Source organism: Melospiza georgiana, chromosome 4 (assembly GCF_028018845.1).
Source record: "Melospiza georgiana isolate bMelGeo1 chromosome 4, bMelGeo1.pri, whole genome shotgun sequence".
In the NCBI taxonomy this organism is placed as follows: domain Eukaryota; kingdom Metazoa; phylum Chordata; class Aves; order Passeriformes; family Passerellidae; genus Melospiza; species Melospiza georgiana.
This window is the reverse complement of record NC_080433.1, coordinates 36,691,507-36,717,638: the sequence shown is the minus strand read 5'-3', so window position 1 is coordinate 36,717,638 and position 26,132 is coordinate 36,691,507. Positions and strand designations below refer to the sequence as shown.

Genomic DNA, 26,132 nt, shown 5'->3' with positions numbered 1-26,132 from the left:
TTATGAGAAGAGCTTATAAACCTCCCAAAAACAAGAGGTGAAATGAGATTTTTGTGAGCCATCCATGCTGCTTTGCTTTCTACCATGTGTTGCATTTTACCCCCCAACCAGAGAGGAAAATATCCCCTATGGCAGCTTCTCTTCACCCACTGCAATCTTTGCTTGAGCTCTTTCGTGCAGGCATGCAGACCCTGCTGCCATTGGCATAAACAGTAACAGGAGAAGAAGATGTTGAAATCATATTATATTTATTACATACATGAGATACAAAAACAAATTACCAAAATAGCATCTTTTTTTCTGTGAGTCCACAGGACCTTGAAAGAAAAATACATACGTAAAGTGGATTGGTAGACTAGTGACTTTTCTGGTGTTGTATGTCTTCTTTCCCCTCACACTCATGAACAAAATACACTCTATGAAAAGTGGCTTAAGGATGCTTTACAGAAAGGATATATTTTAGTGCTGAAAACTGCAGTAAACTGTGCTATATTTCATACTGGTGTTAATGAGGGAGTATAATGGCTGTATATATTGCAAACAATAACACAACCAGAAGAAAAAAATTAAGTGTTCAGTTTTAAATACTAACATAAAAATAAAATAAACTCCAGGCCCACCATGAATTGCTGGGTTGTGATATGTAAATGCAAGTCCTTTCTGTTCTCTACATCCACTCCTTTTCCTGCAGTCAAGAGTTTTTCTCCTCCTGCAATTGCATTTTTATCTCAAAGTCTCTTCTCCCCACTCTGTTTGCAAAGTCTTGCTGGAGTCCTGCCCACGGGGTCCAAGTGCTGGTCTGAAGCTGGGACTTCAGTGCAAATACTTTATCTTTCAGATTGCATCCTCAGATACTCTGAGTGGCCAGTGCCAGGCTGGCCATTCCCTTTATACTGTTAATGCTGTCCAACTGTGGGGGGTCCTCAGGAGTGCTTCTGTTTCTGGGAGTTTTTTCTCACGTGCCACCTTCAAATTCTTCTTTCCCCAACACAATTAGACTCCCCACACCGTGAAGTGGCAAGCAGTAAAGTGCTTTATACAATGAAATATTTACACTAGGGCTAGGTTCATCTTTTAACACTTCAAGCACAAAAGCTCAGAGACACTGCACCCTCTGCAGCTGGCTCTTCTCTGCAGCCATGCAGTGGGTGGAGAGCTGGCCTCTGCCCTGCATCACGCCTGTGCCAAGGCAGAGGGGTTCAATTCGCTCCAGCAGCTCTCTCCTCAGCAGCATCAGCAGAGAATCTAGCCCTTGAAACCTTCAGCAGGGCAAACAGGCTAAAAGCAAGTGGCACCCCATTCTCTTTGATGGGTGCCATGTCCTAACCTGTAAGGGGGTGTTTCTAAGGAGTGATTCTCATTGCCACGTGGGTGGCAGCACCTACCCATTGCCTTCCCCACAGCATCCTCTGGGAGCCCTGGAAGTCACTCAGGATGCACACTGGTGGCACTGGCAGTGTTTGCTTCTCAGCAGTAGCTCTTTGAGGGTGGCAGTTTAGTCTTGGGTGATCAGTGGCTTCATGGGAGTTGCTCCAACAGCACACTGGAGCGAGACAAGCATCCACCACCCTTCCTTTTTTTTTCCCTCAACATAACAATGAGCAGGGCTCAGGGTGAGGCCCTGACAAGGAAGCTATAGGCAAGTGAAAGAACATCGGCCAGAAAGGGTTAAATTAGACAGCGCCTACAACTCTGAATGCCTCACTACATGTTTTGGCACTATTTTCTTACATTCCAGTTTTCATGCTAGAGGTCTTCTCTTTGTGGAGGCTGTTGCATTTTGTGCATAAAGAAATGCCCTAGGCAGTTGCACACCTCTAGTTGCAGTCTCTTTTCAAAATCTCCAAGACCTTTCTTCCAAGAGCCGACTTCCACTGATGGACAAAACTTTTCATGTTGACAATGAGTCTGCCTGTTCGGACGTCCTCGTGTCCTGCCACAAGATACTCCAAGCCTGCAAAGCAGCAGAGCGGTCAGGGACTGCACAGTACCATGCTCAAGAGGCCTATTGAGCTGCAAAGTCAGCCTGGATATCTAGTCCCATGCAAAAAAGCACTTAAACAAAGAAATATTTATATATATTGGCTCTCATGTATATCTGTATATCTATAGCTCTATCTGTGTCTTTGGCAAAATGACTCCTGTGGCTACCTGTCAGAGAGATGCAGCACACAAAATGTGACTTTGTGAGCTTCTAAATATAAACAAAAGATGGATGAACTCTGGGGGTGGCACAGCAAGTTTTTACACCTCTTCTGGGAACTGCTATTACCTTCATTTGGCAGCCATCTGCCTCACTTCTCCCTGAATAAATCTGGGCCTGGAGATGAGTTCAGCGAATTCAAGGAATGGAACAGTGCAGGACAGTCCAGTGCTCGGTATCTTGCTCGGAGTGGCCCGTGGCCCCTTGGAGGCAAAGGCATGCCAGACCCCAGTGAGAGGCAACACTAAATGTGCAGGAACCAGTACCCTGGAAGAGCCTGAAGGAGTGGCTGTCACACTGAAAAGAACTAATTTCTGCCTCTGCCAGATGTTTTAGAGACATGACAGCAGGGTCTGACAAAGCCTCAGCTGGTTGTTCAGAACAGATAAAAGGGCTGGAGTGTGTCCCTGTTGTGTCCTGCTGCAGGGTTTTCCTCAGGCATCTAGGTCTGTGCTTGGCTTTCAGGACACGACTCAAAAGAGTGCTTGGAACCAGGTATCAACTGCTAAACAGGGGGATAGAGCAAAGCCTTTGGCTTGAATTAGCTAAAGAAACACTGCCACAGATCCAAACAGCCTAATTGAGCCACAAATGCACCATAAATGGGGATAATAAGGAGTATAATCCCTTTCATGGCAGGAGGAGCTCCCTGCCAGGGTCAGCATGCCACTGCAGCACATTTAGGGTACAGCTAGCATTTGACCCCTCCTGTACCCACTGCTTCTTGCACCAGTCTGGGGAACACTGGTGCAACCCAGGCACGGGAGATGGGCCTTCACTGGGTGCTCTCAGCCATCCCACTCCATCCTGGCTGCAGCTTGTGCTGTTTTGGGCTTCCATTTTGCAGTCCAGAATAAAGAGAGGGTGCCTCCCAAGTTAAAGGTCAAGCAATACAATTTGCTTTCTACTTTATTTGAGTTTTTGGGCACACACATTCTCTCTTCTTCCAAGTAAACACAGGATAGGTGTGTGGCAGCATTGCCCTTCAAAAGACATTAATTTTGGCCAAGTCAATCTTGCTGTTAAAAATATCACTTTTCAAGGGTTCCTAGATTTATTTCCCTTGAGAGAGAAATGTGGTATGCATACTCAGAGAGCAAGCAAATACTGCCATGGTTGCTGACTGTGTAGGGCTTTCTAGATTTTCAACCTGATGCTACAGAGCTGTAAAATTAGAACAAATGAAATGACTGAGATGCCACTTGAGGCTGTGCAGTTTGTCCTGGCAGGCTGCTCTCTGCCTCTCTGCCTGTGCTTGGCAGAGCCATGGAAGAGATGGGCTCCTGTTACCTTGCAAACAGGTGAGACCTTTAAATCTTTCAGCCCAGTGTCCCCCAGAAGCAGAATCTGCTTCTCTGTGTGTGTGTGTGGAGCAGAAGGTGTGCAAGGGTGGTGAAAGGGCACTCCTTGTATGAACTTAAGCACGTTTTCATCTGAAAATAGCCCTCACAGATTTGATAAATGTTTGCAGGTTTTTCTGCCTTGTCAGAGCCTTTAAGCGCCTACTCTCCTTTTGGCATCCCTTTACTTCTGTAAAATGGGATAAAAATACATCTGTCTTACTTTTCCGTTTATCTTTGATCTCATCTATGTTTTTGAAGATGTGATTTCCATTATAGCTGTATGTCAGAAAATTGTTTTATGTCAGCTTGACTTTTCATCCAGCTGGTTTTGGTTTATTCACCTGTAGGCCATAAGCTCTTACTGTGATAGAGGGTTGAATCTGCTAATATTGTACTGCAAGCCACTCAGAAATGAATGTGGTAGCTAAAGAAAATAATGAATTAAAAAAAATCAGGAATCTTTTTTTCCCTCTTTGACATCACTGAATCTAAAAAGATTCACTCAACAGATGTTTTCAAGTTTCCTATTAGCAACAAACTTCTTTTCAACATGAAGGCTGAGACTAATTTATACTCATGGGACCAGCAGCTGCATTTCAAAACAATACCAAGCTTTGCAGTGTAAATCATGAGAGCTGGCAAGGAAGTAACAAGGGATTAACACCTGATGTGTCAGACACCTGGACTGTCACTAAGGACAGTTGCATCTCCCCCTTTCTGCTGTTTTCTAAGAGATCTCCACTGATTCTGTGATTAATGCTGTCTTTTCATCTGTTGGGGAAAATCAGTGAAGCTCTTCTGAAGTTAGTCGAGTGGCAAAGCTGGGTGTCAGGTGTGGGGCTGCCCTGCAGGCTCAGTTTTGGACAGCTTCCATTGCATTCCTTCAGGTTCACATTAAGGCAGCTGCATCTGGGCTTTCTTGCTTGAGTTTTCATTGCATATGGAAAAATACACCAGCTATGGCTATTTGATTAGTGATTTATGGTGTTCCAGCAATATCCAAAGCCTTACTGCACTTAAACAGTAGAGCCCTACCTAATGCTGCTGATTCCTCTGACCTTTGCAGCTGACAAGTCCTAGCTACAGCTGTGCTATCACAGCAGCTTGCCTTCAAAACCAGACAGTCACTCCTGAGGACATGAAAGAAGGCTGCAAACACCTCATCAGTGAATGACCTTTCTGCACAGCCCAGCCCCACAGACAGCCCTGTACCCCCTAGTTCCTAGTGCTGCACATGAAAGGGATGTCTCAGCACCTACATCAATGCTTCCATTGCCATTTTCCCAGTGGTGTATACATACCATGGAAAGAAAGCCCTTCATTTGAATTAGTTGGCAACTGCTCATTTATCTTGGAGTTGTAAAGAAAGGTGTGTCAGCTGGAGCTTAGTTTCGCTCTGTGGAAGAAACCCCTGTACCTGCATGTCCTTATCCATACTGGAGACTGCATGCTTTGTTTAGCCACTGTTGCTTATACTCCATTTCAGTGAAAGAAGATGGAAAAAAAACTGTGGAGCTCTTCCCTCACTGCATAAGAAAATGTCTTCCAAATCTTGTAGATCTAAATTTGTGTTACTTTCAAAGAGAAATCTTCCCCTGAGTTTAGATTAGAATTTCAGTGCAGTATCCCAATTCAAATTAGATTTACATATGTTTTTATAGATTCAAATTAGCTTTAGCTTTGAAAGATGTATCATGCTATTGGGGCGTGATGTGCACCTCCCTCCCTCTGGGAACAGAGACTGCTAAAGCTGAAAGCCTGTTGCTATGCTATGCAAAGAGAACTGTGTGTTTCAAAGCCTATAGGATGAACCAAGTTTTTCTCTATGAAATTTCAATTTGATGGAGATTGCTGTTGGAATCCAAGTGATGTAACAGACAATAATTTTTAATTAGCACTGGGCTGCAATCCCAGCTCGTTGGTATGAGGAGATAGAGGGGCTGCAATGAAATCTGTGTATATGTGGTGGGGATGTACTGTTCAGGGAGTCCAACTTACCAGGATTGAGGATGGGACAAGTGCAGCCTCTGTTAGTCCACGATTCAGGGTAGAGTGTCCTCTTGCCCCGGAGGATCTTCAGCTTTGTGGACTTCAGGACTTTCTTAATCTTCACACTGACTTCTGCATGGGAGCCTTTGTCATGAGCTGACAAGATCTTTGTCTTGATCACTGGGAACACAGGAATTTAAAACCAGGAATATACAAACTACTTACAGGGCTCTTATTTTTATCTTGGTCTAGTGCTGGTGCCTGGGTGAAGCAGTGAGGACAAGTGCTTTGTTACAGGAGTTAGCCCAGTGCTCCTTCTGGGGAGCCCAGGATCAGAGCAGCTGCTGGGAAGCACATACATCCCCACACCCATGGGCAGAAATGCTGCCAGTTGCTTTGGCCATGGCCTCTGGAACTGCCAGGAGAGTGTGAGGTCCCATTTTCCCCCCGAGTTCAACAAACCCTTTGTGTTCCTTATCTCTTTTGGAAATCAGTTGGATTTAGGGATGGACCTGGAGGCTTTGCTGGCCACAGCCTCATCCCACCCAGTGCCAGTCCTGCTGCTTTGCAGAGCTGCCAAATCCAAATTCAGTGGAGGACAGCGAGCCATTGGTGGGGTCTGGGGCAAATCAGGGAGTGTTTTGAGCTCACTCATACCCACACTTCCTCCACCTGGCATTCCACTGCTGAGCCCCTGTGTGGTGGAGGCTCAGGGCTCAGCTCCTCCAGCTGACCTATACTGGTAGGTATCCCCATATTGCTGGTGCTTTTTCAGCACCCACACTGGGAAGCCAGGGCAGCCTCTCTCAGTGAGACCTCCTGGAGCTCATGATGAGCCCCATAATTCATCTGTCTCTCTAGTGTAGCTGACACCTTCACATGTTGACTGATGAAAGTGGGGGCAGCCTGAGTGCACTTTAGATAAGATTTATGAACTTGGAGGTTTTGTGGCTTTCTTTTTTTTCCAGTTTCTTATCTTTTGCAAGATTAAACACAGTTACTATCGTGGCTGGGAAGCAAAACAGAGTAGAATCAAATTTTTTCCTAATATCACAAATCCAGGGCTACATTTCAACAACTGGCAACCCCTTGAACTCCACTTTGTGGGTTGCTCTGCAGCCTGCAGAGGTATGGGCTATCTCTAAGTGCATTTTCAACTTCAGTGTGAGACGAAACAGGTGCAGGAGACCCCTGCAAGAGATTCATTGTGAAGGAAGGGAGTGCTGCACAGAGCATTCCTTGCTCTGCCACAGTATGAAGGAGGCAGTTTGTTGGCACACACCAGGGAGGTATTGGGAAACAAAGTGCCTCTTCTCATTCATTGAAATCCAAGAGACACATAGACAATATATATCATCCCCTTGCAACAGTGGGAGTTCTCAGTAGCTACTGGAATTGTTTTATCCATGGAGTAGTGATCACAGTTCCTCCTTACATTCAGTATCATTCAGATACAGTTATTTCTAGACTCTGATTAGGGCATCTTGTCTACTGACATCGTTTCAGTGACCCACTTTGGGTAACAATGCTTTATAGTCTCTCTTGGACCTAGACAACCTCCCAGGGACATTTCCAGCTCTCGTCCTCCCATGATTTTTGTTTTGATAGCAAGAGAGATGGGTAACAGAACAAGATTCACCCTCCTTGACTTGGAAACATGATACCTGTACATTTTTGCTGAAGTTCTGCCTTTAGACTAAGTGTCCCGTGGGTTTGCCAGCATGGAGTGGTGCACACACAGCAACTCTCATGCTCTGTATTCACTTTTGCACTGCCTTGCAGACCTCCCTTTGCAGCCCCCTCACCCACAACTCACCATAAGTGTACTTCATCCCGCAGAAGACCTTGGGATTCCCTAAAACTTGCTCTTTACATTCACATTTACCTGGGGAAAAAGAAGGAAGCAAATGGTGAATTGAGCTTCAAAGACAGGAGCATTGGCAGGCAGAGCCCAGGAAGAGCCAGAGGTTTTTCAAGTGGTCCACAAGACCTCAAAAAAAAAAGGAATTTTCAACTGTTTTCAGATTGAGAGTGAATACAGACTCTTGGTCCAAGGGCAATTACTCCTTGTTTACAATTAGAAGAGAAGGAAAACAAAGGCCTTATTATTTTGCCTTGGGATGCAAATAACATGCGTATCTTTCCCTGTGGTATTTTCCACACCGTAATGTACCAGACAAAATTTTAAAAGGAAATGTTGCAGAGGTTAAGGCAGATTAATGACTTCCGTGATCTTAGAACAAAGAACAACACGATATACTTATTTATGTTTAAAATGAAGTGGCCTAGACAAATGATGGAGCTTTCCCCTCAATTAACTCAATTATTGTATCTTCGAGATGTTATCAAGCCCCTCTCTGAAAACGGAGGAAATGACGCTTGCCTGCTTGCATGCAGCAGCTGCAAGGGAGGAGAGCCTGATGCTGCCCCACGGGGCCAGCCTGCCCTGCACCCACCTTCATGCAGCACCCACCTCCCCCAGGCTGGGAACACTGGAGGGAAATAACTTCTCCAGCTGCATGCTAGACCATCTCAAATTGCATCACAAGCTGCAAGCGATGCCAAAATTGTTGTGGGTATCGGGGAAATAAATTCTGAGTTAGAAATCCCCTACCTGCCTGCCAGTGAAGTGGCACACCCCACCCTTTAAATAAAGTTGCTGGTTTGTTGAGTTTGAGGGGATATAAGGATACCTTTAAAATGTGATGGTCAAGTAAAACATGAGGGCACTCAGCCTTGAAATTCAGAGCTAGGACTGCAAATTCTTACCTTACAACAGCTAAATGCTAGGTACAGGCATTCAGCATGGAGAATCTGTCTAATGGGTTTGCACATCCTTGCATTGATGGGATGAACCATAAGGCCTCTGAGACTGTGGCTCTCAGAGGGGAAGGAGGTGGCCACAAGGACATTCCTCCACAAGTTAGTGCGGGAATGTCCATTTCCCCCTGCAACTGCCAGGGAGCTAACTACAAGTCAGTGCAGCAGACTAGGTCTGCACTGGCTGCTGGTGGGAGGGATTGGGTGGGTGGAACACGTGCAAAGGCGCAGTCCTACCAGAGTGCCGGAGTGCTGAGAAGCCCTGCTCATCCTCCCAGCCCCAGGTGGGCTCGCTCTCGTTGAGCACTGCCTGGAAAGGAGGTGCCTCATTGTGCCAGGGAACTTCTGAGCTGTTGAGAGGAAAGGGAGATGATCAACCTTCTTTCAGGAGCCATTGGAGAGCAGGGCCACTACCAGCCCATCCTCCAGACACAGCCAGACTGTGTGTCTTGGTGGTAAATGCAAGAGGCAGTTTTGGAAGGTGAACAGGTTGAGTGTTGTCAGAGAGGATCATGGATCCATTTTGCGTTTAAAATACGTTATAGAGATTTATACACCACAAATATTTTCAGTCTGGTAAAGAAAACAACATGTCAGATTTAGAGAGTGGGGTATTATTAAAATGTGCTGTTTTCTAAAAGTCAGAGCTTGACTCCAAACCCCAGTTAATATAAGCTGAGTTAAAACAGCAAAATTAAGCCTTTGGTCTCCTCTCACTCAGATGTCCCTGAGGCCCACATTTTACACATTGTGGAGAGAAAACAACTGTGAAGGTTATGGAAAACACCTGGTACATTAACACCAGCACTGAGAGCAAAAACTCCAACATCGCTGGTGCCCTGCCATGGCATGCCAGGCTCCCAAGGGATCCACAGTCTCAGCTCCCACTCTATCCCCACTTCTTGGCCATACCAAACCCATATCAAACCCATACCAAACTCCAAGTATGTGACACAATGGATACTTTCAGCCTGCTTGCCATGTGCAAACAGAGCCTTCCTGGAGCTGAGAACACAGAGTGAGACCCCCAGCTCACCTGTGGCAGTCACCGGTGTGGGGGTCACAGCTGCGGGCGCAGTCGCAGGGCCGGCAGCCGTAGGGCCCGAAGCCCCAGTAGCCGGGCAGGCAGTGGTCACAGCGGGGCCCTGCCACGCCGGGCTTGCAGGGACAGTCCCCGGTGCTGGGGTCACAGAAGGTGCCGGGGCCCAGGGGCAGCACGGCCGATCCCACGGGGTGGCAGGAGCAAGCTGCAGGGGAGGGACACCGTGAGGGACAGAGCATCTGTGAGTGCACAGCCTCTGCATCACAGAGGTGCAGGAGATGCCTGCAAAACCACCTCTCTGCCGAGGGACACCTCCGGGGCTTCTGAGCTTTTTTATCCCTCACCCAAACAAATCCGAGCAGAGACTCCCTTTGGAATCTGTAGAATTTTAAGTTTTGTGAGCTAGTTTTTAATTAGTCAGCCTAGCCTGGTGTTGTGTAATGTTTTGCCAAACAGGCCTTTATTACTTTCCTTGCAGCATCTGGATTCTAATCCGGCCAAATACCCAGGGATGTGCCTGCCTCACTTGATGTTTGAGCAGCTGTGGGTGCTTCATTGAAAAATGAATCAGAGTATAATTGCCTTTTGAAATAATAACTACTGCCATGCATCCAGGAGGTTAAAAACCCCTCCGAACAGTCATTTTAATCAAAGTGAAGGCTGAGCAAAAAGTACCCCTCTGTCTCTGTATGATTTTTAAAACCATCAATTAAAAACATTAGGAAAAAAGAATGAGGGAACTGACAGCTCAGAGATAGGCTTTTGCAAACTCTCCAGGACACGGGTTTGCAGAGTGCACATCAGAAATGCCAACTGCTCTCTTTTCTCCCTCACAGCCTCTTGCATCAGAACAATGCACTAGAACTGTGCTGGGACATACTGGGTTCTCAGAAAAGATGCCCTAAAATAGGTGATGTGAAGTTTTCCTTATCTACTCCTTAGAGGGTTTTTTTTACATAAACATAATTTATGTCTGTTACAAAGCTACTTTCCCCCAAAGATGTTAATGTTTTCAAAGAACAGAAATGCAGCTATCAAAAGCATGACCCAAACCTCTGACCATGTGGTCACGTCAGCAGGTGATGCTGTGGCCTGCAGGACCAGCAACTGAGTGACTTGTGCTCTTCTTGCCTCAGTGTTTGTACCAGGACATGGTATGGTCAGCCTTACACTTTATGGCAAAAAATTCCCTGCTGAAATGCCTTTGCCCAAAGTGTCATTTACATAACATTGAGTTTCCTGAGAAAATTATACCTGTAGGGAATATTTTCATTAAATTCTAATACCAAGCTTTCTATTTTGCAACTCTGAAGGCAACAAAGCTGGAAAGCCATTACAGGCAACATATTTTTTTTCTCTTAAAATACTTATTGCTGCACACATACATTTAATTTTGCTCTGACAACATTTTTGTGGTTTCAGAAATCTGACATACCTGGAGTATAGCTTCAAAATATTAAAAGATAGATTAATATTGGCAGTTAACTTAGAGGCGACTATGATTCCAACATCTTTGCCAAAGTAATCCCCAAATTTCCCCCACCCTTTCCACTCGCAAACAAATATAATTATATAAAATTAAAAGATTAGAAAGGCTCTCCACAAACTGTGTAAGTAGCTGCAGGCAGTGAACTCTGGTACCTTTAATAGCATAGTTTTCAACAGCGTGCACTGCGACTTGCATACCTTTCTCCTGAAGTCTGTGAAGTGTTTTACACCTGATACACACAGCCAAATGCTCTATTTTCCTACTAGATGAGGAGGGTATTTCTGGCATTCCTCAGGCCCTTCAGGGAAAATATCAGGCACTTAAGGCTCTTCTATTCTCCTCCAGTTAATGAGATAAACCCACTGCTCAGCCAGAGATTTGGTCCTGTTTTGGTCAGGTTTCAGCTGAATTTTACATACAACCCCATTGGGGTTGGAGCTTTTATGTTTTATATAATTCTTTTACATACTTTTTTCCCCCTAATATAAAATTTAACATCAGTGGCAACATTATGGTGAAGCAAGAATATTAAATTTACAAAAGCTGTTATGAAAAAGAGCAGCAAACTCATAGGTAATTAAAAAGACAACTAAAAATGAGAATGTAATTGGCTATACTTTTTAATAAAAGCCAGAAAGAGATGTGTGTGAAGGCTGGTAATTTCTAACAGGCCTGAATATCCACTTCCATGGATCCCATCCTTCCTGGCTACTCCTCCATGAGCCACCAAGGTAGCAGCTGGCAAATTGAAGGTTTTTGCTCTTGGATTGTGGGTGAAGGCCCAAGATGACACTAAAGGGCATTAATCTGAATGGTTTGGGGGACAAATTTTCAACCCAGTAAATCTTTGTGAAGGGCTGCAGCAGGAACTTGCTGAGCAATGCAGACAGAAAGTGAAGCCCATTGCTATGCACCAAGCACAGAAATTAGGCTCTAGAGCTCAGATGTGAGCGTGTTATATCACATTTAAAAGAAATGCATGGAAAAATGATGGAGTGTTTCCTTACTATGGCAAGGGCAGGAAGGAAAAGGTTGCAGGACTGATGCAGGATTTATATAATGTTTGAAATCTGGAGCTATTGGTCCCTCATAGGCCAGCCGTGCTGTGTTGGTTTTAGACCACATTTTCCTCTTTCCACACAATCTGCACCTCACTGTAGCAGAGGTAGTAGGAGTGCCCCATCCAGGAAGGTGAGAGGAGCAGCTGAGCAGCAGAGAAAGTAGCCACAGGCAGTGTTGGATGGCATTCATTGTAGATACACAGGTGCAGAGTGTAAGACTCTCGGGGTGAGGCTTCTGCACCGTGCCTGTCTCATGTGCCGTGGCCACTTCACCAGAGGGGCGGGGAGTCTCCACAGCCAAGGGAGCTCCTGTGAGAGAAGGAAGGGCTGGATCAAGAGAAACCTTCCATAAGCTTGATCCTTTTCCTTTCTTTTTGATTTGTAAGCAGCATTGCTAAAAATGCCATTTTACCAGCCAGAACTACATAGCAGTATTCTGCATGTGACTTCCATGCACAGATGAATTAACAGCTGCTTGTCCTGGCATTGCATGTGCTGACTGGGATGGAAAATCAGTAAGTGGGATGCCAGCAGAACTGGATTTCCCTGCCCTGGATTGGTGATACTGTTGTGGTTTCCTTGGAAACCTGCTAACCTTTGGAAATGACAAATATTTACCCTCAAAACCCTACAGTTGAAAAGCAAAATGAACTTCGCAATTATAAAACTCGATTTTATTGCCCGCAATTGTACTGTAGCTGAGGCTTAAAAACTCATGAGGATGGAAAGAAAAGAACTCATAGGTATGACAGGGGGAAAGAGTGATCAGATTGGTGTTTTAAACATCAGAATGTTTTATTTTATCAGGTACACTCCTACTCCTGAGCAAATATTATATACACTCTTTGCCTACAAGAATCTCTAAAGCATCCTTAAAGATTATGGCTTAACAACTCCTTTATTTACTTAGACCTAGGTATTTTTAAATTTTCTGGTTGAACAATAACGGTGTCTCGAGCCAGAAACAAGCAGGCAGTGCCATGGCCTTCCCACGAAAGAATAATAGGGCTCCACGCACATCCCTTGTTACTGCAGACCATGGCATGGTGCTTGGAAATGTTCCAGGCATAGGCTGTAATTGATCTTATATAATTTAATTTAACAGTCATTAGTCATTTTCTATGGCCCTGCAGCTGCCATCTCCCCTGTGAGATGCTGAGTCTCTGGGTGCAGGGAACATTCCTGGCAGCAGGAGACCAGAAGTGAAGAGGTGAAGGGGTCTTAGGGAGGAGTGCTTTTGTGAGGGTTTGAAAAGCCCAGAGAAAAATCATCTGGGAGTTTGGAGTAACAGGGTCTCTGAAAAGAAAACATTCAGATAATCCCTATATTTGTGGAATTCAGTTTGTGCTAGGAAAAGTTGTCTTCCTCAGACACTTGAAGGACTATCATGCTCTGCAATTCATAAATGCAGAAAAAAAAAAAAGTGATGAAGTAGATGTACTTAATGAAGAAGGTAAATAAATGTAAACTTTTTCTCACTATACTCAAGAGCACCTTTCAGTTCTTGTTAAGTATATGTTATCTTTGGCTTTTAAATACCAGAGTTCATGAGTATCTAGTGGTCCATAAAGCTGGATTGTTGCATTAAAGAGTAATGGAGGCTTTTTTTTTTTAATGTGGAAATTGGAATGCCATGGGCCAGAGATTCAGAGATGAATGCAGAAAGCCAAGAGAACCGAGCACTGGCATATGTCAACAAAAATACCCATTAATCATCTAACATCCACAGCTTCCTCTGGCTCATAAAGGTGGGGAGAAACTTTTTAATCAAGAACCCTGGAATTTGGCTAACACATAGTTAATGATGTGATGTACTGCCTGACTTCATCAACAATGGTCTAACTTGCACACAGGCACGTGCACAGGGCTGGCAGCCTTCCCTCTGAGCTGGGGCTGCTTTGCAGCAATATGTCCTGAGACCTCTGGTTCCCATCTGGCTTTGCAAGGAAGGAAAAGCCACTCAGTGCTGGCCAGCCCAGGAGGTGCTATTTGACTTCTTCTTGGACCCTGCAAACAGCCACAGATTATGGACTGGGCAGTCTGGCACAAGGACAAGCCTACAATGGGTCCCTCATGAACTCCCCTCCCTCAGTGGACTGAACGAGGTGACAAAGGAGGTAGAGCCACTTTTACTGCTTCCAAAGTAAAGGGTGGTGTCTTTAGATGGCCAGAAAACCACACTCAGCTCAGGGCCAAAGCTTCACGTGCCTCAGAAAAGTGCATAATCTCCCCTGATGGGAGCTGGCTTGTAAAGAATATCAGGAATTACAACCCCAGCAAAGGTACCAGAAGCACAGTACAATGATGCTTCATAGCCTGAAGGTCCCATGCAACATTTATTTCAGTCTTCTGTCCTGCGTTATCTACCAGCAGTCAATTAATACTCTTTTTTCTTTTTTAATCAGCAAGGATGAATCCATAAGTTAGAAAAAAACACATAGCCTCTGCTCTGTGTGTAAATACAACACTTAAGCCTGTTTTTTTTCCTAATGAGACTTCAAAACAAAAGTTGATTGCCTAAGTTCTGGCTATAATTAAGGAGGGAAAGTATCTGATATTACAGAGGAGACTTAGAACTTTGATGTATACAAGTAGGTAATGAAACTTTTTTAAGTCATTAAATTCACTGTTTAAAAAAATCATTGTGTACATACTACAGCAGTGAAGTAATTATTTACACAAGCAATGAACTGTGGTCAATTCCATTTCCATAAAGAGAACTAGGGCTGTAAAACAGGCAGTTCAGCTGTTGCTGCCCCTCCCTGCAATGAGTGAAAGGTGGAGAGGAGGAGGACCTCTGCAACAGACTGCCAGGAATCTCATGAGGATTATATGCAGCAAGGGAGCAGGACAAAGGCAGCTGTTCCCCACCAGACCTCAATGAACAACTGAAACCTCACACATCCTCCCAGCCTGGGGTGCAGCTCCTCACTGCAGGAGGGTTCCCTCTTCCTTTACATGCAGGTACTTCTCCTTGAGAGGAGAGAGACGTGCTCAGTGTCTCCTCAAAAGACACAGGCAGGGTGTCAGTTGGATTTCTTTCTGTCACTTGTGAAGGTCCCCCCCTCATAGTAAGTGAGTCAGCAAGGAGAAATGTGGTGAAGCCAGTGGGTGGCTGTAGGCTCAGAGAGGAGGGCATGCCTGCACCCTGGATTTAGCTGACCAGTAAAATGTTCTCAGCATAATGTGGGGATCTGGAGTGCCTCATGGTGAGTCACCATCCTCACAGTGGTCCTTGGGGAGTGTGGCTTTTGGATTGCTTCTTTGCTTGGGAAAGATTTAATTGCACATGTGCCTGAGTCACTGCTTTTAGTCTTGCGTCCTCAGTGTCCCACCTTCTGGAATATCAGTTAACAGACAGTGTTCCTGTCTGTCCTTCCATACCCACCTGCTGCTGCTGGGAACACGAACTGGCGGGCGATGCTATTTATCAGCTGCCCCCCTGCTGGATGAGGAACCCCCTTCTGAGGTTGCAACAACCACCAAACAAGGAGAACATGAAAACAAGATGCAGCTTTTCCTCTCCAAAAATAGCAATAGGAGAAAGTAAATTAATCATCTCTCTTCCCCTGCCCTCAGGCTACAGGGATCCTCGGGACAGATTTATCAACAGCATCTACAGACTTTCACCTACGCTGCTTTTTGCAAGTAGTATCACAGAGGATTCAAGTGAAGCAAGGAGACTGCTCCAAGGAGGGGGAAGAAGATCTCACCTTTGGTTTGACGCTTTCCCCCCTGAGAAGCCCCTCAGTAGCACGTGGCTGCTGACTTACGTTTGCAGGCGTCTGGGGCAGAGAAGGGCCTCCTGAGGTCGCGGTAGAAGCCCAGCTTGCAGCGCTGGCAGTGCTGCCCTTCCGTGTTGTGCTGGCAGTTGTCACAGACGCCGCCGCTGCGATTGCCCGACGCCAGCCACGCAGCCATGTCAAAGTGACAAGTGTCGGCGTGCCCATTGCACTTGCACGCTGAGGCAAAGCCAGAGGGAACAGAAAAACTCATTAAGGCAGAGAAAGATACCGGTTTATAGAAAAGAGACACAAAAACTCAAACCATGTTTTGGAATGGGGACTTGACCTATGAACCTGTTATTCATTCAAATGCATGAAGTAGCACTACATTTTCAGCTACATTTCCCAGCCTCTGGAGATAACATTTAAGAAAAAGGATTTTTAAAAATTCTTTCATTTCCAATACAGGTTTTCCAGTACCAGGACAGTCACAGGTGGTCAGGCCAGAACAGAGAGACCCACATTTACTGGTCCTGCTGAGGAAGGATCCTTCCCTCCCAGCTTTAGAAATCAGCACTGCCCTATACAACATTTGCCATGAGGGTGCTGTCAGGATATTCCTCCATAGCTGAGGGAGGAAAGAGGCAGGTGGAGGACAGGTGTGTGAGAGAGTACAAGCATCCTCCTTACCCTGTGCTGGCAGTGGAGGAAGTCTGCATGCCCACACGACTGAAGTCAAGGGTCAAGTGAGACTTATTCCAATGCCTGCTCATCAAATGCTGCTGGTGTGAGTAGGAATTCACTGTCATTCCCTCAGGGATCATCCACACTGCAGTGAGCACGACCATAGCCCACACTGGCAGGCTGATGGTTGCTTATGTATGGATAGCATTGTAGCCAGGGCAGGATGGCACTCAGTAGGCCTGCAAGCCTTCCTGGGGTGGTGTGGGGAGTCCTCAGCACCCTTCTGCCTAGACTGCCGCTCTTACTGAAGAAGATGGCTCCATGACCTCTGCATTCCCCTGCTTGCAGCACTCTCCCTAAGCATCCCCCCTGGCACTGCAGAACTGATCTACAAACCTCCAGAGCCCATGGCTGATCCTGCCCTTAGTGCCCAGGGGTGAGCAGAGCCCACACCCAGCAGCAGAAAGTCATACCTCCTGCAAAGGTGTTTGTCAGGGTGTCCATGGAGAGGACAAATCTGGCCCCTTGTCAGCTCCAAGGTACCCTGGCAGGCTGCAGACTGCCCACAGCAGCAGACCTTATCCCCAGGAGATGCACTTGGGTCCCAGAGAAAGGCCAAACCAACAGACATGGCGGTCTTGTGAGGATTGCCAAGTGAGGGGCTGTGCCAACAGGGCTGTCCTGGCCACACACACACGGTGGGTGCTGGGCAGGGGTGTGGCAGTGCCTCTTCACTGCTGAGCTTCTTGGAAAACACCTCCCCACCACCTCAGGATGTGCTGCTCTTGGACACACAGGAGAAAGGCACTCTGGCAAGGATCTGGAGACACCATTCCTGACTGGCTACTTACACTGACACTCCCTGGGGGCTCCGGTCTTGCCATCAGCAGCCTGCCAAGGCTGGTCGTTGTACAGCGGGGCGCAGTGCTGGCAGTGGGGCCCTGCGGTGTTGTGCTTGCACATGCATTTCCCATGGACCTGGTAGGGGAAAGAGAGCAAGGGTCACCCACAGCAAAGGCCAGAGTCTCTGGGGCTCAAGCAATGCCCACACACAGGAAATAGCATGCCAGCTCCATGCTGTTGCATTGACTAGAAGGAGGGATATAGCACAGTGTCCAGTTCAGCCAGGGGCAAATATTCTCTAGTTACACTTTCAGTTAGGTTAGTCTGTGTAGATCTGCATGTCATGGTATTGTATACCATGACATGTTACTTTTGGTAATTACTTTGCTAATTAATTACTCATGGTATATTAATTTTTTTTTATTTTATTTTTTTGAGATCTAAAAGCGTCTTTAGCCATTTCCAGATGCAGCATGAATTTCCAGGAAAATTATTTAAAAAAATGCCGGGATTCAAAGCACCCTTGGGAAACACTGTAAAACCTTTCTCTTTTTCTCTCTCATAAACATGAATACACCTTTGCAGTGTTGCAGGAATAGCACCTACAATCTCAGCACTCAGCTCTGTGTGCCCAGCTATCTCCAGCAAAAATAAGTACGAGAAAAAGGAAAATCAGCCCCCTGAAACATAAATATCTACTCATCCTAGGCAGAATTTTTGCCCCACAAAGGAAGAATCAAGGACAGCACAAGGCCCGTGACTGACTATACTCGGACATGTTCATGACAGATAATTTAACAGCTAGACAGCCCAGTGTAAGGGGGTAATTGGAGATGAAAAGCCAGCACAGCACACTTGGTGCCAGCTGCCCTGTCAGTCCCTGGCATTACTCACCCCGTTGGCAAATGCAAAGAAAACAGGATGTGGCCAGAGGGCACAAGCAGCCGGCAGTGCCTGGATGCAACAAGACCAAGCTCTGCAGCAGCATGGCTCTGCTGGCAAGAATGAAGGCCCTGCCTTTTCCCATGGAGCATGGCAGGTAGCTGCCTACTGTAGCTATTTTGATATGTGCCCGTGTTTGCAGCTTTACTCTGCTCCACATTTTGCTTTTAAATGCAGAGTTCAGCTTCTCCTGCTGCTCGTGATGGAGCCAGGGGCCCCAGTCTGTGCTGCCAGCGTGGCCCTGTGCTCATGCCACAAGCTGGCCATAAAACCAACAGAGCTGCACCAGCTGCTGCTGCTTTTGGCATTGAGGGGAGCACAGGGTGGCTGGGGCACCTGGTGATCCAGCCTGGAGCTGGGCATGGCTTTAACTGCTACTGGAAAATGCTGCCTTCCACAGAGTTTAACTTTGGTTTTACAAGTGTGCTGTCCCTAACTGCATCACTTGCTGTCGAGACTGCCACACAAAAAGGTTCCTGTGAAAAGCCTGAAGAGTAAACAAAACAGAAGAGGACCTTGAACATGTTGTAAACAGCTCCTGCTTATTACACAGGTGCACACACACACACCACACACATTCCTGGCTTATGGTGACTTTCTGATTTATTAATTTGAATAGATTAATTAATTTATTTCAGTTGCTATCTTACAGAAGTCAAATGTAACCAGTACAGATAAAATTTCAAAACTGACCTGAAAAGTCTTTCCAAGAGTTTTAAGCAGAAATGAAAATAGCAAGATCTTTCAAAAACTTCTTGAATTCATTCCTGTCCCATTAAAATGTCAGATCATCAAAAAATACAAACAGCAGCTGTGCTTTGTAAGCAATGGATAGGTACGGATGGAGTCAGAATGCACAAGCATCTAAGCTAAAGTGAAAATACTAAGCTAACATTGTTTTCTGTGCTATCTGGCCTCATCACAGGAACTAGTTGGTTTCACTGCAGATACTACTTGGTCTTCCTGGTTTACTGTATTGATATAAGCTTAAATGTGTGCTGATGTCTGAAAAGAATGAGACGCAAACATAGAAAAGAAACAACAAACTTGTGGAGGGTATATTTAGTTCTCAAAGTGTGCTTTGTGTTTTCATATTTTCATTTTTGCTACAACCAACAAAATGTTCTTCAAGCTTTCAGATACCTCCCTTTCCTAAATTACCACTTGCCAATAAATTTCTGTCACATATTTTTTAGGCAAGGTGCACACACAAACCAATGTCACAGAATCTCTTCACACATATTTAAAACCTGCATGGAAACAGAAGATGACTGAATTTATACTGGTCATCTTCTGGTGGTTTTGATGGTGTCCTAACTCTTCGATGCCACTTTTGGTAGGAGCTTCTTGCAAGACCCTTGGCCATTGAGTGGTTAGGGCTAGACATACTAGCCTGAACCACATCTGTGCCAGAGACATCCTCCAGAAACCCTTCCTCACAGGACTGTCCCAGCTGTAAGGGTAGAGGGACCCACCAGACCCAGGACACACATGATCAAGAAGGGAAGGTGACTGTAAGGAATCAGAGGGTGCCATGGTCAAAACCAGAGGGTCCTTTGGTGCTTTTGCAATCATGATGCCAAAGTGAGAAGGACATGGGAGCAGAATTGCAATTGAAATTGTCTCAGACATGAGGACACTTGTGATTACTGTGGGGATGTGTGCTCCCCCTTTCTATGCCCACAGCCTGTAGTCTCACCCTCCAAATTCAGTTTGCTCCTTGCCAAAGCCACACAAAGAATCAGTGGGGACTCAATCAATCATCCAGAGGTTGCTCAGCATTAATAATCCAAAAACTCATCTGAAACTCAGCAGCATCTCAGCAGAAACCCTCAAAGGATTAAGCATCCCAAGACACCAGCAGACAGCAAGGCAAAATGCCTCACCAAGGAGCTTTCATGGCTCTAAAGACAAGAGCTTGGATTTTCTGAAAGCCCAGGTACTGTAGAATAGAACATTGTTGCATTGCTGAAATAAAGGAAGGTGGGTGAAAATAAAACAGAATAGGATGGGTATTCCAAGAATCTGCTGTGCCACCATTAATTTGGCATGCAGAGCTAATAAATAAACCACTGAATAGCTGTGCACCAATATATTAATATTAATCTGTATGTGAACTCTAAGGAAAGAAGTTGTACATAATTAAAAAACTGTTGCAGCAATGGAAGGCTTGTGGTCTCTCACACTGTGGCAAGGACAGCTGCAAAAGAGCCAAGTTGGAGATGATGCAAATCAAGCAGCTGGTGTTTATCTAGATAGACTCAGAGGCAGAGCATGGCATGACACTCCTGGTATAGATTGCTTGTAAAGGCGCCATGCACCTGGGCAAAAGGAAACAAATGGTCTCTCTGGAAAGCTTAAAAAATAACAGAGTAGCACAATTCTGCTGTCTGTGCAAAGGCAAGCACAGGGCCAGCACAGAGGCCCGTGGGCTTGGGCTCCTGCCTGACTCAGTGGGTGCTGTCCAGCTGGGCCAGGAGGAACCTGTTCCCCATTCGTACCCTAAGGGTGCTGCCTTGCAGTTTCCTTTCCTCAGGGTTTGTCACAACCTGCCTCCATCAGCTGCTCCCTCCCAAGTGCAGATCCCTCTGTGGATCCCACACGGCCTCTGCTCACCTGGGCAGGGCCTGCCAGGGCTGTTCAGTAGCCCAGCCTGCAATGCACACTGCAAACCTGTGTGCCCCTGCTTGCTGCAGGGCTGGGCACCCATCATCTCAGTGGGATTCCTGTTTGGGTGAACACCTGCAGAGGCCTGGCAGATGCAATGGCCTGGCTGACCCCGCTTCTGCATCAGAAGCAGCTACCCAGACCCCAGTCTTTGGGAGTAAGCTTTGGAAAAGGCAGCAGGTTTCCCAATTCTGACACTGCCGTGCCTTTGCAGCACTGCTACTTAAATGGGCTGAGAAAGCTTTGCCTCTCCAAGGTCCCCTCACAGTGGCCCCAACCCCTCTCAGCCAGGTAGAGTGTGGGGTGCAGACCCACTAAGGAAGAAGCTAAAGGGGCAGTCAAACTGAGGGAGCAGAGGGAAACACAGTCCTTAACAGCTTGCTTCTCAGTGCAACCATTTAGTTAGTACCTTCTTTTCCATATTCCTTTTTCACAGAAGTTTAATGAAAAGTCAGACCTAAGTGATTCAAAAACCTTGCCTCAGGCTGATGTATTTGTTCTCTTAAAATAGCATTACAATTACTACCACCCAAAACAGCTCTGCATTGAAATGTCTCTCCAACCTAGCTTTATCCCACTGAAGAAAATATCTTCTTTCTTTTACGTAATTCCAGCATGACAGCAAACATTTTTATGCATTGGAAACAACAAAAAAGGTGGATAGTAGCAAGCCCTTTCTTGCAGCCCATAGGTAGACATGTATTTTTTTTTTAGTAATAAAGAAATCCTATGAGAGGTAGAAATATGAGAAAGGTCAAGAAGGGGTAATACAAGGAGAAGTGGCAGCAGGTGAAAAACAGCCAACAGACTGTCTGCACTGGACAAAATTAATGTCTGTGAGAGCTGTAGGAGGGCCACTTGTGAGACTGGTCTGCCATGCAAATACCCTGTCATGGCACAGAGCAGCTGGGAGACGGGGCTGAGAACCCAGCCCAGCAGCTCTGCTGGGACACAAGGTAGATGGGAAAATTACATACCTGGCCTTCAGGATTTCCCCAGCATCTCAGCACCTTTCTGAAGGCAGAATCTCAGAGTCTGATCCCTGTGCATTGACAGGGGGAAAAGCACATATTTTCTGCCCTTTTCATTCACCTCAGCTTATAGCTAGCTGTAAGGCATACCCACTAGGGTCATTATGGAGCATCACTAAGTACACAAACACAATTGCCAGTACGTCTCACTCCTTTAAGCATTCACACGGCTCCTGACACATTTAAGCAGCAAGGCCTTCCTATAACATTTTTCATTTTGTCATGGGGTCTTTATATCCAGTTCACTTTCACACTGTTCCCCTTCTTAGCTTGACAGCCCAGTCGCAACGTCAGTCACTGGAGGGCACAATGCAAAGAGTGTTACAAAAGTTGCCTTCTGCAAGATAAACGAGCGACTGATTTCTCTATACAAAGACAGTTGCTAGGGCATGCTTCCTTCCAGAGCCTTTTGTTGCCAAATTATAACCTTCCAGCGCTTCCTTTCACATTGCAAATACATAGGGCTTTTTCTTTAGTTGAATCCTATAAAATCCTTTTCCCCATATTTATCATGTTCCAAAATGCTAGGCAGTGACAAAGACTGCTGCACTGAGGGAAAAATGCTTTCAGTCACCTGTTATAAATTGATTTATATTGTAAGAATTCACCCACTATATGGAGTCCAACACAAATGCACACTAAAAGAAAATCAATATCTCAAAGACCTGATAGCATAAACAGTCTAAATAGCTGGGATTTTAATGGAATTTCCTATTATTTAATAGAATAAATTTTAATAGAATTTCCTTTTTGGAACTGTTAAAACTGTATTTTTTTTTCTCTCTCTCTTGTTTTATTTTTCTTTAGCTTTCATGGAAAATGGGCACGATTCTGGCCTAAGGGAAAATGGCAGCATTCACACTGAGTCTCTAACCATAGCTTTTAAACTGTGTTGTGCTTCAACTGCTGTGCCAGTTTTAGAACCAATGCCTACCGGTGGCTGTCAGCACATGGAGAGGTATTCTTTTCCCAAAGCACCAGACAACCAAATTTATGCATGAGAAAATTCTCATATCCTATCTTGTTCTTGTGAAAGAATACAAAGCTTGTTGTCCAGGGTGTGGAGGCTGTGCAGTAGGGCTTTTTTTAATTCCTTGTACAATAGGCTTCTGTCAGCGTTGCTCTGGAAGACCTTGAGCATCTTTTGATGTCAGTAGCATGATAACAATTTATAACAGCCACTGGGTTGGCCACATGGGAAGTGGGGGGAAATATTCCCCTGCCTAACTACAGAAGTGCTTTAGCAGAGTATCTTAGTCCACCCAAGATCCCAACCTTCATAACTATGGAAGAAGCTTGGAGAGATCAGCTAGCTAAGCTGCAGGAATCTGCATTCAGGGAGGGCCAAGGAGATGGATGAACTCCAGCTCTCACCTTGAAACAGAACTGCAGAACCCAGGTGAGGTATCTCTGGGTTTGCTTTCCCCACTTTGGATTCCTAAATTGCAAGATCCTACTTATCCAGGCTTACACAACACTTGCCTCTCGCGTGCCACTTGCCGTTGCTGCAAGCAGGCCACGGGGAAGCTTTGGCTGGTAAGAGGCATGCAGAGCAAGCATGCACTGCAATGGCTCCATGTGCAGAGGTACTGGCAAAGGGTGAGAAGCTCCTCTGCCACAGATCAGAGGAAAAAACAGTTTTCTTGTGTCCACTGAAGATCAGGAGGGATCTCCTATTTATGTAAACTCATTTGTTTGCTCATATTTGTGGTTTGCCATGTAATGCAGCTCAAGAAGTGACCCGCTGCTTAGCATGGTATGGTAGGAGGTCTGTCTGTACATGCATATCTTTTCCTGGGTATGCACTGGGCTTTTGCTGATGAGATTTGAGTAGTGACCTTTTGAATAAATTTGGGAGAAGTAGGGAAGAGAGAAAGTGTATCTGTATCAACCTGACGGTTGCCTGTTGCACACAAATGTCCAACAAGGGACAGACAGGATCATACTACCCATGAGGAGCAGCCCTTGCCATCCCAGGCAGACAGGTGTTCTCTGGGGAGCTCATGGAAATACACCATCTGCTAGAGCAGAAGTTCCACCTGTGTATTCAGAATTCACCTAAAGGCTGACATGGCATTTCTGGTGCAAAACCAGAGTTTTCCTGCACAAATTCCATTCTCTTTTAGGAAAAGGGTAGGTGGGGGAATTGCCACGAGGAGAGGAGCATCATGGAGAGTTTTGCAGCTAGACGGTGATGATGGGACAGAAATCTCCTACCAGACTCTGTCAAGTTGAACTTTGCTTTGACTTGGCTCAGACAGATTGCAGACAGAGGTTTCCTCACCCCAGAAAATGAAGCTAGAGCTGCTTCTGCCAGGGTAGAAGGAACCCCTCTTTGTTCCACCCTGTTCGCATCCCAGCCCACTCATGGCCAAGTGGACTTGTGGCCTCACTTCAGCCACTCACAATATTTACCTTCAAAACCATCACTTTCTCAACAAAATTGCCAAGATCTCAAGAAAAAAATACATCCAATGGGAGGAATCCTGTGGCAGCAAGCTGGGCCCATGTCCCAAGCTGACCATCCTGGCCCCTTGGGTGAGGATCCTGCATCAAACCTGCCAGAGCAGCAGCCCCCAGCATTCCCACATACTCATACTCTTTTGTCAGATTGTCTCTGGGTGAGGTGGATGAAATGCTTCTGCTCACTCTGTGAGATCTGACTGAGATCTGGCAGCTGTGCCCAGTGCGGCTGGGATTCCCCAGAGCAGCCCAAGAGAAAGATAAATATATCACATTTACTGCCCAGAGCAGCCCAAGAGAAAGATAAATATATCACATCTGTGTCTTCTGCTGGCCAGGCAGGGACTGAAACTAAGGCTGCAGTTAGGATTTTGCCTATAGGCTGAGAACAAGTGGGGGGCTAAGAAAACTGCCACAAAGATTTTTTGGAAAAGTTGTTCGGTTTATTATTAAACGATCTTAAACATGCTTTGATTTCGATATTAACTGTAACTTAGGGCATATTCTTCAGGAGTGCTCTTGTCTAAACAAGCATGAAAACAGAGCCAGATTTTATAATCATATTGTGAAATGATACTGTGCTTCTGTTGTCCTCAGTTTTACACTGATGGTTCTGATAAAACCCTTGGTAGGTAGAGGTTCATAAAGACTATACTGAAATCTCTATCAACCTCTTGAATGACTGGTCATAATTCTTCAGATTTATGTTTTCTGTGAGTTTTTTAGCTGAAATGGATAAAAATGCTCCCTCTCTGAAATCCTACTCTCTTTTCAGAAGTTTTTTCACTTCTACCACCTAAACAGCCATGGACATCGCAATCTTTTGTCCCTTTTCTGTTCATTCACATGTGTGATGAATTCTTCCTATCACCTTGGAAATAGCTCTCTCTTCCAATCTTGATGCAATGCACTGGCAAACCCCAGGCTGGGTTGCAGGAGGTGGGTGCCATTGCAGTCCCCAAACAGCAGTAGCCTCATGCCACAGGAGCCAGGCATGGACTAGGCTCAGCCAAAACTGCCCCAGCTCTATGATGGAAAAGGTGGTATTGGGAGAGCAAAGCTCTTACCACACCTTGACCCTCCCTGCAAACCACGAGGCATTGTCACCCCTACACTGGCACAGCCCTCATGGGACATGCAGGATGGGGGGTAAGTAAAGCACAGTATGACACAGCAAAATGAGTCAGCCTCACTGCAGAAACGTCACCTTTGGGACTCCTGCCACATAAGCATTTATAACCAGAGTTGAATTTCCCCCTCGGGGCCAGCACAGGGGTTTGTTGCTATTTCTTACTCTGTTTTCAGTGTGATTTTGGCACTTGCTTCCTTCCCCCAGCCCTGCCTGTTACCTGCACACTACGGTTGCCACAGCCTGTAACTGTACTGGAGGCCTATTTGCCTGCAGGCTCTGTTACAACTCTCAGTGGTGCTCCAGGGCACGCTCCCATGCAGTTGTATCCCACCAAAATAATCCTGAGCAAACACCTTCTTTCAAAGACTTTCACTCAGGGGACATCTGCAGAAAGCGGAGCAGTGCTACTTGAAACACTCTTATCAATCACAGAGCTGCACGCTTTCAAACTGGTATATTTTCAAGATGTTGCAAGGCTAGCTCTAGTGGAAGGGAAACATCCTGTCTGCTTCATGTCTGAGACTGTAATTAAGTGAAATGAGAGCTCCCCAAAGAGCTGGAATCCTTACCTAGACTAACTGCCTCTTTTTTTTAACCATCTTTCTCAGTCTAACATTCAGTACAGTATGTTTGGCTGTTCTGTCTTTCCCTACTGCTCTTCCTTCAGCAAAGCCAGAGCTTTCAGAGCCAGCCTGGAT

At 45.7% G+C, this 26,132-nt stretch overlaps 1 protein-coding gene across 2 annotated transcripts in view; it reads right to left on the bottom strand.

Moving 5' to 3' along the window:
• Nucleotides 1-229: 229 nt before the first annotated feature.
• Nucleotides 230-26,132, bottom strand: part of NTN4 (netrin 4) — a 47,765-nt gene continuing 21,862 nt past the window's right edge. For both annotated transcript variants that reach the window (XM_058023413.1, XM_058023415.1), the window contains exons 4-10: nucleotides 17,208-17,334; nucleotides 15,721-15,909; nucleotides 9,392-9,602; nucleotides 8,593-8,705; nucleotides 7,352-7,420; nucleotides 5,545-5,715; nucleotides 230-1,954 (exon numbers count right to left, since the gene is read on the bottom strand). In XM_058023413.1, coding sequence (XP_057879396.1) covers nucleotides 1,818-1,954; nucleotides 5,545-5,715; nucleotides 7,352-7,420; nucleotides 8,593-8,705; nucleotides 9,392-9,602; nucleotides 15,721-15,909; nucleotides 17,208-17,334 — 1,017 coding nt within the window. In that variant the 3' untranslated portion in view covers nucleotides 230-1,817. The remainder of the gene's footprint in view (nucleotides 1,955-5,544; nucleotides 5,716-7,351; nucleotides 7,421-8,592; nucleotides 8,706-9,391; nucleotides 9,603-15,720; nucleotides 15,910-17,207; nucleotides 17,335-26,132) is intronic.